At 32.4% G+C, this 13,660-nt stretch overlaps 1 protein-coding gene across 1 annotated transcript; it reads right to left on the minus strand.

Moving 5' to 3' along the window:
* Positions 1-2,379: 2,379 nt before the first annotated feature.
* Positions 2,380-5,632, minus strand: LOC131655586 (RPM1 interacting protein 13-like). The gene is made up of 3 exons (XM_058925428.1): positions 5,244-5,632; positions 4,844-4,930; positions 2,380-4,737 (listed from the first exon to the last, which is right to left on the minus strand). Exons 1-3 carry the CDS (start codon positions 5,484-5,486, stop codon positions 4,585-4,587), a joined length of 483 nt encoding a protein of 160 aa, XP_058781411.1. The 5' UTR covers positions 5,487-5,632; the 3' UTR covers positions 2,380-4,584.
* Between the last annotated feature and the right edge of the window lie 8,028 nt (positions 5,633-13,660).

The following is a 13,660-nucleotide window of genomic DNA, read 5'->3' on the forward strand; positions in this document are numbered from 1 at the left end:
ATTAATCTATCAGTAATCTGAAAAGGGATTAACATCTGGTGTTGCCAAATAATGGCTTTGGCCTCTGTGAGGTTGGGTTGAGGAACAAAATCCAACCCTTGTTCTTCTTCTTCACGAGACATAATAAACCCTAAAGGGTTAGCACCTGTAGCGTAAACGGTTGTGTTGGTGGTTGCAGCAACCATTGTTGTGTATGGAAGGAGAAGAAGAAAATGGTGAAAGATTAGAAAAGAGGGGTATTTCTTTCTGAAACGTTTGAGAAGGGAAGGAAACGAGAAGAAAGAAAGAAAAAGGAGAAGGAACCTGCACATATATATAAGCTGGTAATGACGTCAGCAGAAAACGTGCAAAAAGAAGTTGTAGAAATCAAAGGTCATGTCAAAGAAACGCTTTGGAAACTGGTTTTTAGAAAGTGGGGAGCAGTTATAGCCCACTACCTAAGATTTAGGTAATAATTAGTACCTAGGGATACGCAAAGTAATCATGGCGTCAGAAGGGAACAAAAGTCGAAACCTAAGAAAGAACTAAAACGCCATTTTTTCTCTTTCCTGAAGTCAGTCGAAAGAAGTCGCTTGGGGGGCAATTTGTTACCCTAGGATTTCGACTTATTAAATAATGGTGAATAATCCCTGAAACAGGTGAGATTATTAAAGAAGCTAAAGAGAAAAGTCTGACTAAAAGGTCTTGTTTAGTCAAAGCTGACGTTCGACTATTTATAAATCATCATGGCCAAGGTTCGACTGGAATTAGTCAAAATGCATGTTCGACTAGAACAAACAGAAAAAAACTTAGACGTTTTGTTTAAGTATAGTCCTGAAGTCGGAAGGCATCAGAAGTTAAGAGGCAGTTTCAAGCAGTTTTCTGGCAGTTTTCACAGGACGCGTGGAGGTCTCACAGTTGAAGATCTTGCATGTCGAAGACACGTGTTGACTGATAATCAGTCGACCGTTAGTAGTAGTTATTTTATTTTTCCTATTTAAGCAAGTTCAATAGGAACAGTTTAGGGTCCGCATTTTCTACAAAACACAAGTAAACTCAAATCTCTGTGCAATAATGAGTGACGAGTGCAACTTTGGAATGTACGTATGGTACCAGTTTGATTTATGCAATCATTTTACGTTAAATCTCATTTTCAGTGCACATTTACTGCTCTTTTACTGCTTTTATTTACTTTAAAGCCTTTAATTTTAGTGTTTACTTTTACTTTAAAGTTATTGCTGCATTTAATACAAACCAGATACACGTAATAAACAAATTAAAGCAATTAGTCCTGGAATATTCTAGTTGATTCCGCAAAAGTAACCTTTAAAAAGGAAACTAGCGCTTGTTTACCATTTTTCTGGGTAAACACAACTGCAACTACATTTCAGAACCTCCAATGGAGAAGGAGAAAAGTTTTATTTGGGCTTCCCATGTATTGATATGTTTTTCTCTTATATGTAACGTTCATGCGTTTTTGGGTCTTTTACCCATATCATCAATGAAACTAACCAAACTGAAAAAGTTCCTCCCCTGTTCACCATCATGCAAACCTCGTGTATTTAAACATAGAAGTTTTGAGTTGGGGTTCATGGAACATCCTAATCGTATGTTTCGTTCTTCTCTTTCCACCAACAGTGATTCTTATATTAGTTGGTTGCACGTAATACAAAAGAAGAAAGAACATACTTGGAAAGATCAAGGTGATTTTGATTTGATCCAACTATCAAAAACTGGACCTAGGTATACCCCTACATGCTTATAACTGCCATATGTTTTTGGGATTCTTCGGCTAATAATTTCCATTTACCATGTGGGATGGTCACTCCAACTCTTTTCAATATTTCTACTATTATTGGTCTCTGACCAACCGGGGAAACTTTCAACCCCTCTCTTAAGCACCAGATCAAACCTAATTCTACTTTTGCAATACTAGCTTCACCAACTACATAAAAGACGATCATGACAATACTGAGAAAGTCTCCGACTGTGAGCACATTACTTTCCTCACTCTCTAGCTATCCCATTTCATTTTTTGTTCTAGCTCCGTCCAAGTAGCCAAGAAATTTATACCTCTTGCAATTCAACTTCATGAGAAAAAAGGATGTCTGTCTTAGTAAACTGATCTTAGGCCGCCTTTATGAGTCTTTAGAAATTGTTTCTCATGACTTCAAAGCATGAACAATCCCTAGGGAAAACTTCTTGGTTTCTGGCCCTATCTAGCATTTACAGCTTTGGCTTAACGCCATTTTTGATCCCTTTCTAAACACTAGCATTTCGTCTAATTTGGAAAAACGAGTCGAAGGTATAAAGCTCGATTCTCTGACCCCGGCTGACATTAATTCTTAGACTAAAAATACTTTTGAAAAGTGTTTCTTCCTTCTTATGAATGGTACAAAAATTTTCTCTACTATGGAACCATTTGACAGTCGAAGCTACGGACCAGAGTAGTTCAGAAGAACATTTCTAGCCTCTTCACCTGGTAACCAAATTGAAGTTCTTGATATTCTGACGAAATTCTTCAAACCCACTATCTTATCGACTAGAATTTCAACTGCGAAAGCTGACTTTGGGCTTGTCGTATACAAACCAAATTTGGTAGTCAAACAATTTGGCTTGAGTCAATTCCTGTCAAAATCCCTTTTCACCAAAGAGGTTGGAATCTGTCTGGCTACTGATACGACAATTGAGGCATATTATAAGGAGTGTTTAGAAAAAGTCATCAATTTAAACCCTTTCAAATTCGAAACTTCTTTTCACTACACCAAGGAATTTGAAGATTGGTGGTCTGCCTTTTACAAACATTTTGTTGTGGATTCTTCAACTCTACTTAAACATCTAACAAATGCTTTTTCCTGTCTGCAGAATAAAAAGAAGAAAAATCGAGATACACACATCAAGGAAATTCGAGCTTTTCAAACTTTCTTCAAAACTACGTATAATCTCCATGATCTTAGTCGAACTATTTATGATGCGGCTTCCGCTTTAAAACAAAAAATGATAGACAAATTTCTAAAACTTAATTTTCCTCCTTACATAAAAGAGAAGTATGATTTTGCTTTAAAATTTCATCTCCCCAAATTTCCACCACTATCAACTTGTGAATTTGACTTAACTTTTTTGCCCCAACTTCCAACTTGGCACCCTTTATGGATCTTTAATGGCCTTAGAAATTAATTTAAAAAACCTGCTTAAAGAATAGTTTTGACTAAGTATTTTACATATAATTATCCACAGCCTTTAAGACTTGATCTCGACCACGTCCAAATGACATCCAAATTACATCCACCAATTTAGCCAGTGAGATAAAGAGACTCTTAAGAACCCATTAACTTCTCTTTATGTTTCACCTATTTACTTGTGTCGAAGCTCTGCAGCTCTACCTCTTTGCCCCAAAAAGTCACAAAAGAAGGTAGTCAAAGCAATCAACGATGGTAAAGAATTCAACCAATCAAAAGAAACAAAACAAGTACATTCTCTAAACCTTTGCTCTTTCCTTTAACAATAGATCTTTATTTATCCCTTGTTCATTTTTGTCCTTATTCTCCATACTAAAAAAAGAGGAAGTGGTTTTACTATTGCCACATCTACTCAAAAGAAGACACAGAAAGACAAAGTACATGTCTTTCTTGATAGTGAAGAAACACAAGTTTAACCCACTCTCTGATTTTCCTCTATTTCCTTATCTTCACTCATTATTATACTAATAATTATAAATGCTTTAGTCTGAATAAAGAATTCAAGAAGAAAATAAAGAAGTTGAAGTCACTGATGAGAATGACGAGAGTGGTGAAAGTGAGGTTTCCACTCGACCCATACCTCCCAAATATCGGAGTAACTGTCAAAAGATAAGGAATCTAAAAGTACTTATGTATTTCTTTCGGTGAAGATCTTTTGAAGATTTTATAATGTTAAAATAAAATGAAATCTATGCATATTTTGAAGAATTTACATCAGAGAAAACCTATCCACAGTTATAGACATCATTTTGAGTTCTGTTATAGATTCAGAAACATGATTCCCACAAATGTGAAAACAGATATTTAATGAGAAAAGCTTTTAAGAGGAAAAATTTTTTATCAGGATTTCTAGTAAGAACAAGTTGGTGAATACGAATAATTTCTAATAAGAACACATGAAAATAAAGATGAAAAGTTTACTTATCAACTCAAAAAGCTAATCTTCTAAAAAGATAAAGAAAAATGAATTAACCAATCAACATATAATTCAGATGGCATGTAAGCAGCCTTGTGGACAATGTAACAGTCACGTAAAGCATTTTTAACCAAAAAAAGACAATGCATAAGAGATAAGAGTGCTAAGCTTTAAAATGGAAGAGACAAATTTAAGAAAAGAAAAGTTAAGTTAAAAGGCCTCAAAACTATACTCCTATATACATGCTGCTTTCACATGGCCATAGATCATCCAATTGACTCAAAATACAAGTTATCATGACACATTCCTTTACATCACTACACACAGAAATAGTTACGGAGTTTACCCCAAAATCAAAATTCCAAGTTGGCTTCTTGTATCTCATTTCCGTCCATACAACCCTTCAAAAGCGACTAGCAGCAGCAACATCAAACATATATGAAACTGTAATTAGTGAGCCTCTTCTTCCGTCAAACGTTTATACTCATTCCTTTCCTCCTCCCAGTCATTATTAGCATCACAGTGTGGAGGTGAGTCCGACTTATCTGAAGACCGAGTCCAGTACTTACATGGAGCAACTGAATCACATACATAGCAGTAACACTGTATTTCAAATTCAACCAAAGTGATTATTAATTCAAAGACAATGTACATAATACATATGAATAAACAAAACAACATAACAGACACTCTCGTCCCGTCATTATACCTTTTCACAAGAACTCTCATGAGGTGTAGTAGTAAACGGAAATTTAACACATAGATGTCTTGCATGTGGATAATCTCTACAAGCTACCTGCAAATTCCTCAAAAAAAATTGAATCGTCATAACTCAGCATAACTCAAAATAACGTTTGAGAATAACCAATCCATTTGAATTCAAAACTGAGATTAATAAAGACAATAATTAACCTTAAATACAGTTTTAGTTCTATAGTTATTTGGAACTGTTTTTTTTTTAGGTTTGATACTTACTTTACATACACACATTACAAAACTACAAAATTGAAACCTAGTAAAAAGACAACCTAATCCTAAACAACTGAAACCTAGTAAACAGCAAAAAAAAAAAAAAAACATGTTTTGTAGGGAGAAAGAGAGATATTTACCTCACCCTTTTCAGCAACAATAGATATATCAGAGGTATCATCATCATTTTTCTTGTTCTCCAGTGAAAGCTTCGATAAGTCAATGGATTCAAATGGGTCAAAATCCAAGATAAAACATTCCTCGGTTTCCTCATAACGTTTCACATCTTCTTTCCTTTTGAGACAAACCACTGGCCTGATTGGGGTTTCCGCCAAGGGTGAAGAAAGGTTGGAACTTTTGCTACACTCTTTCTCTTCTGCCATGGTTTTGTTCTTCGTGTCTGGTTGGAACCAAGAAATGAAAGTATCAACAACGGAACTAAAGCGAAAATTGAATTCCAATTTTGGAATGAAATTGCGATTGCAAAACCTTTCGCGTTCGCTGAATAATACGGCATCGTTTCGTCGCGATTTTGATTAAGTTTTGTATTTGGCCCAAGAATGAAAATGTTTGAAAGTTTTAAAAGCCCAGAGGAAACGGCAGTTACCCTGTCAAGGGAAAATTTTAATTTATCTCCTTTATTTTCAAAAACAAGAATTAAAATTTTCTTTTGAATTGCCGTTAAAATTCTTTTTTATTTATTTTAGATTTTAATTAAAAAAAACCTTTAAATTTTCAAAATTCTACTTAAATCTCGTATCCTTTTATTAAACCATACATAAAATGATTTATTTTTTTATCAAACCAAATTCAAAATGATGAGTACATTTTTTCCATCGAAATTCTTTGTTTTATATTGTTATCCATTTTGTATTATTATTTTTATTATTTTAAGATGTTTCTAGTAAATTGATAGAAAATTAATTAATATAAACAAATTTTAAAATAAATATTTTAGGCCTAAGCCAATATGCATTTTCTCCTTTGCAATCAACAAACATGTGTGAGCCATATAAACATTAACCTTGTTTAAAGAGAGACCAATGTGGGGCTTACTTTCCATACTAAAGAGAAATTTAACATCTTGTTTACCAGACCCTCCAGTCCCGTATGCCTCCACGTTTATAAAAGCTCCTACTGTGTTGTGCCACTTATTTGTCTTCATGAACCTATGTGAACTCTTAAGAAACAACACGTCATTAGCTTCCATGCACATGGTAAAATCTCAAAAGATAAAAAAGAATATTGGGGTTTTGCAGCGAAATGGATTTAGTTGGTGGTTCCTGTTATTGCCGCCATTGTTGCAATTTCTATGTCATTCAAAACTTTTCTACAGTTTCACTCTTTGGAGTATCAAATAGAGTATATTATTTAATCTCAATTCACTTTTTACATTTCATGTTGATGTTTTTTTTTATCTTTAATCTCTATGCATTATGGAGTTTTTCATGTTTTCATTTAAATCTCTCAGGCAGCCAATTCTAATGCTGAGTGGGCAATGAGCCTTGATGATGGCATGAGTTCAATTTTGCAGTGGCCATCTTTCTTGGTCCTATCTATATCTCATTGGGCCATCAGGCCATGTAAAGCAAATTGTGGTTGCTAAGTTTTGTACAAAGCTAAGTATATGAGCCTACCTCATGTTACAGCCGAACTGCATTGCATTTATACCTTTCTCTATGAGATGGACGCTTCTGCCCATGTTCCTATGGTTTTATGTGATAATCGAAGTGTTGTAGATCTGGCCCATAACCCAGTTCATTACACACACTAAACACAATATTTTTTAAGTGACAAGTTCAACGTATCTGAGCTTGAATTATAGAGTTCAAACATTAAGTAGAAACAAATTGATACAGTGAATGGTTAACAAGAAGATGGTTTGAAAAGAGATGACTTGTTTTTGCATGGAAAGCAAGTCCCACACTGTTTAACAAAATTAGTGTTTGTATAGATCACACATGTTTGAAATATTGACTTGTATGTGCAAAAAGGTTGAATCTAATGGGCTTAGGCCCAAAATATTCATTTTAAAGTTTGTTTGTATTAATTAATTTCTTAACAATTTAATAAAAAACCTTTTGAAATTAAAAATGATTAATTAATTCTTTAAAAAATAAATATCTTACTCATTAATGCCAAGTCACTAAAAATAATATTTTTTATTCCAATCATCACTGTCACATATACAAAAAGACTAGAATAGTTTATTTTGTAATAGGAGAACCAATAGTTTAAAACGCTCAAACTACGAGAACCAAAAATGCATTTAAGTCAAAATTGTTTCAATTCTACGCTAATTTGTATTGGTAAGAGTTTTTTTAATAATTCAAGTGTTGTAACCAGTTAACACGGGGTATAACCAGTTACCAACATCAAAATAAGTTAAATAAGTTAAAGAAAAAGTGCTTTAAGATGGAGGAGAAGGAAACAATCAACGATTATGTGACGAGAATTATTCAATTGATGAACCAAATCAAGGCATGTGAATGCTTTTTTAATTTATCTCCTTCATTTTTGAAAACACTTACAAAATTTCATTTGAATGGTTTTATTTACGGAATTTTTCTTTTGAATAGCCGTTAAATTCTTTTTTATATATTTTAGATTTTTTTAAAATAAAATATAGCCTTTAAATTACTCAAAATTTTAAATTTTCAAAACTCTACTTAAATCTCGTATTCCTTTATCAAAGCAAACTCAACATAATTACATTTTAATTTTTTTAAAAGATTATTTACTATGCTTGTCAATGTAATTTTGTTTTATATTGGATAGAGTTAGATATGTGTTCACTGTGTGGATGCGTGTGGTCAATCTAAGAGCATTTGAGTATTAAAGCAAAAAGGTAGTAACATTGTTATTATCGTGCATAGTGTCTTTATGGATATAATTACTATCAAGTTATCATTGGGAACTTCCTCTTTGTATGTAACCAAAATTTATGCTAGTCTCGTGTACATTTCTCGCCTTGACCTATGGCTCCACCTCATTGGCTGAAGGAACTAGGGGTGACAAAACGGGCTGCCCGCCTCGCCTTAAGCCCACCAAGTAAAATAGGCATAAAAATCATGCCCGCCCGCCAAGGTGGCAGATTGGCGGGTGGCGGGCTTGCCCGCTTAATTTTTTTATTTATTTTTCTTTTATTTTTTTAATAGATTAATAGTCTTTTTTTACCTTTCAATAAAATTTTGTACTTATTTTTTAAAACAATTTTTTATAAAGCATCTTTTAAACAAATTTTATCTAAAATAACTAGCGGGATACCCGTGCGTACGCACGGGTACTGGTACGGCACGCGAATTTGTTTTTAATACATAATAAAAATGAAATGAAAGAAAAATCAAATTGTAAAATAAAAAAAATTGATTAATATATTTTTTATTTAGAAGATAAATTAGTAGTATAGTTGTTACTGTTTATTACAGTAATAATTTGTGTCATATATTAAAGTTAGATCAGTAGTAAAGTTGTTTTGTTTATGTACAATAGTATTATTTTTCACCTTAATGTTTTCACATATTTGAAACAAATTATTGATAAATAAATTTGTTATCCAATATTTAGATTAATAGTAAAATTGTTTCCATTTATAATAGTTATAATTTTTTCTACATATAATAGAGAAATGAAAATAAAGTGAGAATGACTTAAAAAACAAAGGGTTAATAAATTATTTTTTATTTATAGAGAGTGGTGATAAAAAAATATTGTAAAAAGGTAGTAGTTTGTTAAAAACATAAATGGAATGTGTAGAAATAGATATAGTAGTTTGTTAAAATATTTTTTTATAAAAGTCAATATTTTAATTTTCAATGTGTTTTCAATGTTTGAATACACGCATTTAAAAAAAAAATTATTTTAATCACTTAAAGAGTGCCCTAAACGCACTGGTTAGCATTTCGCAAATAATATTATTTATAAAAATAATTTGGGTTAATCAAAGATTGTTTCGTATTTTGACATCATTTATAAAAATATTTGAATCAGTAATATATTTTTTCCCGTATACCAATAAAAATTTGATTCGTAAATTTTTTAATGCGCATAGCATTGTCAAATCAAATGATAAAATATAAGCATAATTTGGGTTAATATGATTTTCATTATTATTATTATTATTATTATTATTATTATTATTATTATTATTATTATTATTATTATTATTATTATTATTATTATTATTATTATTATTATTATTATTATTATAAACATCAACTAAATAATCATTTTATAATTGACATAAATTTTGGTGAAAAAAATTATTAATAAATATATATGTGTTTGATTTAGGTTAGGCAACAACTTTAACTTATCAATTTGCAACTAAAAAGGTGAATTTTTATCACAAAGAGAAAGTGAAACTAACTCTAAACATACCCTAGTTTGAAATATCATTACAGCTTCTAACATGTTAATTACTTGAATTACATTCTTACCAAAAAAAAATACTTGAATTACATTAGAGAAAAATGGTGCTCATTTACCCCATCTGCAAATTGTTATGTCAGTTTTCCATATCTTTTTAGAGAACATTAAAAAAAATATTAAAAAAAAACTCTCAAGTATTAATTTTAATCAAAATCAAAGTGATAGTGTAATTCTACTAAATTTTTTATAAAAACAAACGTGGAGTAATATAATTCACTAACCTCTCAGTAAGATGCTTGCAGGTAAAATCGTTGAAAAAGCAAGAGAGTGGAAAAGAAATTATGGTTTAAGCAAATGCATGTGGAAAAGGAAGAGAGTGGAAAAGAAATTATGGTTTTTCACAAATGTTTGGCTAATTGCTTGTTAGTTTAAGAATTTTAAGATTTTTACTCTTCATTTTTCATTCTTATATGAATTTCTATATATTTTTTTGAAGTAAAAGTTTTTCATCAAGAGAAAACAGAAGGAACCGTACAGGAGGGACTACTTCATTTAAAAGATCAAGTATAATTGTAGCTTTCTAAAACTTATCAGGGGAGATTGTAACTTTCTTAAACTTACTTAAAAGTTCTCTACAGTCTGACACTATAGGGTCAAGTACAATAGAAAAACTTATGGAGTTTATATAATCAACTACACTTAGTACATCCTGTTATAACACATTGTCCAGTTTCAGCTCCCTTGCAAATTGCAGTCCCGACTTGATGGCTAAAATTTCTTGCTTGCATTGAGAATAATCCCCTTCTCTCCGTACACAGAGATCTTTCTCGAAAACAACCGGCATCAACTTTTATAACATTGATCTCTTAAGCAAGAGGAACCTGCTCTTCAAGCTGCACTGATTGATTTCTTCCACCTGCTCTTTAAACTGCAATGATTTTTTCCTAATTCATAACTCTAAATTTGCTTTGTTAAATTCCAGCACACTGTCCAAAGCTTCTTCGGCCACCAGCTGCGGTTCGAACACTTTCTTCTGAAAGACTCTACACAAGTTTCTAGCCTACTAAGTTCTCCACAGTGTGGTACACAATAGTTGACTGGGTTATTAGAGTTTAGCCATTGAAGCAAGTGAAGTAAATCTATAATTTAGCCATTGAAGCAACCAGTGAGGTAAATCTATGCCGGTTTGTATTTGGATGCTAAGAGGGTGAAGAACCATACCAATTTGGCAAAGTCGCAGTGCCTAAAGTGATGTTGGGCAGATTCTGGAGCTAACACTTAAAACAATATTGATGGACCTATTTCTCAATCACCTGATTCTGTAAACTCTGTTGTCTTGATGACTGCAGCTGAACAGCATAAACTGATGTGTAATAGTTTAAAGATTTGACTAAACCAAATTTAGGGGAATTTCTTACCATGACTTCATTTGATTTTAACTCCATAAGAATTCTCAAAAAGATTGATATGATTTGTTTCTTCATCCATTTCTTCTTACAAAACATACATAAAATAAAAAACAGAATTGAACATTGAAACATCAGAGTTACCCCTATGTGCTATGATACAACCAGAATTAGAAAAAAATAGACTTTAAAAAAAACAGACTGCATAATAACAACAACATCCTACAAATATAATAGATACAGTAGCAACGAAAACTCTATCGCTATCACCTCCTAACTGAAAACACGCACTCACCAAGATCAGAACAAACATAACTCCGACTGCACTAAGATCAGACCAACCTGTTATCGCACATACTGGAACAAAAAATCCAGACTTCAAATCCAATTCGCAGCTACGCCGAAAAACAGATACAACACTCCATACATACCATGACTCATCCTATTTTAAATTGATGTGTAACATGAAAAAATTATTATATTCAAAATGGTCTCCCTTGTGCAACCATTAAAAGAAATGATGAAGCTTGCAGTAAGATAAATCTAAAATATCCTATTTTTTATAATCGGGCAATGCACTATCAATTAGAAAATGGACACTGATTTGCATTTGTCTTTCTTCTACAGCATATCAGTTTTAGTGATTTGCTATTTGACAATATATGTTTTGATTCACTCTTACAGTCTTACCAAAACTGTACACAACCAACTCCACCAAAAAATGCAGAAAAAATGCACAAGGGAGATTATAATTACCCGATTATAGTTTTCAATCCAGCTCTCTTCCTCACATGGTGACATCCATTTCAAGATTAGCGACCTATTCTCCATAAACTCCTTACAGGTCTTATCTATAGTCAATGCAGCATTTGAATTTTTCTCAATAATAACTTTGTCAGCCACATGAAAAGTCAATAAGGAGTAACCCAACATCGTTCTATCCAATTAGCATTCTTAACATTATTAAGAGCATCATGCAACTACAACTTAAAGTATCAACAACTGAAATTGATGTCATAGCTAGAGTAAATAAAAAGTTGTTAATCTAAACTTGTGAAGAAAATTACCTCAGCATCAGCATATGTTGATTGTCTCCTGATACTACATCGAGAGTATTTAACAGCTGATTTGGAACCATACCACTTAAGCTTCAACTGTTTCCATAATTTCTATAATATGAGTAAGATTCATAAGAGCAGTATAAATATGAGAAGTTAAGAAGCATAAGTGGTGAATTGGGGAAAAAAAATACCTCAACTCTATCAAACATGTCATCAAGTATCAAAGGCTATCCTCTGTAATATGTATCTCTTGCCTATTACCAAACACCACCATGTTAAAAACACCTTGAACAACTTCAAAAATCAGAAGCAGAGTTATAGAAAAAGTGAAGACTGAAATTACCCCAGAATAAAGAGCTTCAAGGGTTTCTTTGCCAACATATTCATCCCAATTTTGGACCTTGTTTCTTTCTTTCTGGTCATTTAAAGGAGCATAAAGACTTTCACTGATTTCCCTGTCAGCATCTTCACATTCACATGCTTTGTATGTGTATGTGCATAACAGAAGTAACGTTGCTCCTGGAAAAGATAGAACATATAAAGTTTCCTCAAGAGACAGTTCACCGCTCTCGATTGAATCAGACACAAATAACGCACATAATAGACCATAAACAAAGAATGTGAACTAAATTCAAAACAACACTGTCAGAATTCAAAACAACAACTCAGAAATTAGAACAATAAATTCAAGCTTACAAAATGAATATTCAACAAAATGTTAACCTGTCAGAAAATCAAATAACAAAGTCAGAAATCAAAACAACAAAATGATTTTTTAAAACCCTAAATAGAAGAACATTGCATATGGTTATTGAAAACCCTAATTAAAAAAACCTAACAATAAAAACCTTAAAATGGAATCAAAACCACAAACCTTAATGTACAATTCAACGTATTGTCCCTAAAAGAGAGATAGATTGGTTAATTATGTGATGTGTGTATAACCACCAAACAACAGACAATTTAAGAGTAACATACCACAAATCCCTTAACACCAGATTCACCTGCGCCTTCTTTCCCCCCATATGGGTCAGCATGTATCCAACTTCATCGACGACCCCAATGAGATCTACAAAAATAACATATGTAGTTAAAGATACTTAAAAGTAAACCATATTAAAGCTGAAAACATAATATGTATCACATAGAAACCAGAAACAAAAGTTTGGTTGAAAGCCAATGCAAACACAAAAGGACTAATCTCAACCTCGGCGTTAGCCATTTCGCTTAATAAAGCCACTCCCATTCCATCCGTTTTCCAAGTAATAACAACACCCAGGTTGGTTTTCATTGAAAACACTCTTCTAGGTTGCTAAAGGTGCCACCTTTTGGATGATATGCGTAAAAGGGAAAGAAACCCAAAATGGGTCTTAATTCAGAGAAATAATGAAAAAAATTCGAGTTATACCAAATTAGTTCAAGAAATTCTAAATAATAAGAAGAATCACGATAGTTGTTTGAGTCATACCTTAACACACTTCAAATAGTCAAAAGTTGTCAAAAGCCCCTGTTAGAAGGATTCAATATCATCCATAGTGTTCTTTCTCAAATATTCATTTGCAGGACTATCATTACACAATGCTGGAATTTTTTATGCAAAACCAATGGCATCATCCACACATTCAAGTTATCCAACTCAATATTGGTAGTTTTCAATAACTCGCGAAAGATACCAAAATATTTGACAGCATTTAGCAACTCAAAAAACTCATACCAGTC

Source organism: Vicia villosa, linkage group LG3, assembly GCF_029867415.1.
Source record: "Vicia villosa cultivar HV-30 ecotype Madison, WI linkage group LG3, Vvil1.0, whole genome shotgun sequence".
Classification (NCBI taxonomy): domain Eukaryota; kingdom Viridiplantae; phylum Streptophyta; class Magnoliopsida; order Fabales; family Fabaceae; genus Vicia; species Vicia villosa.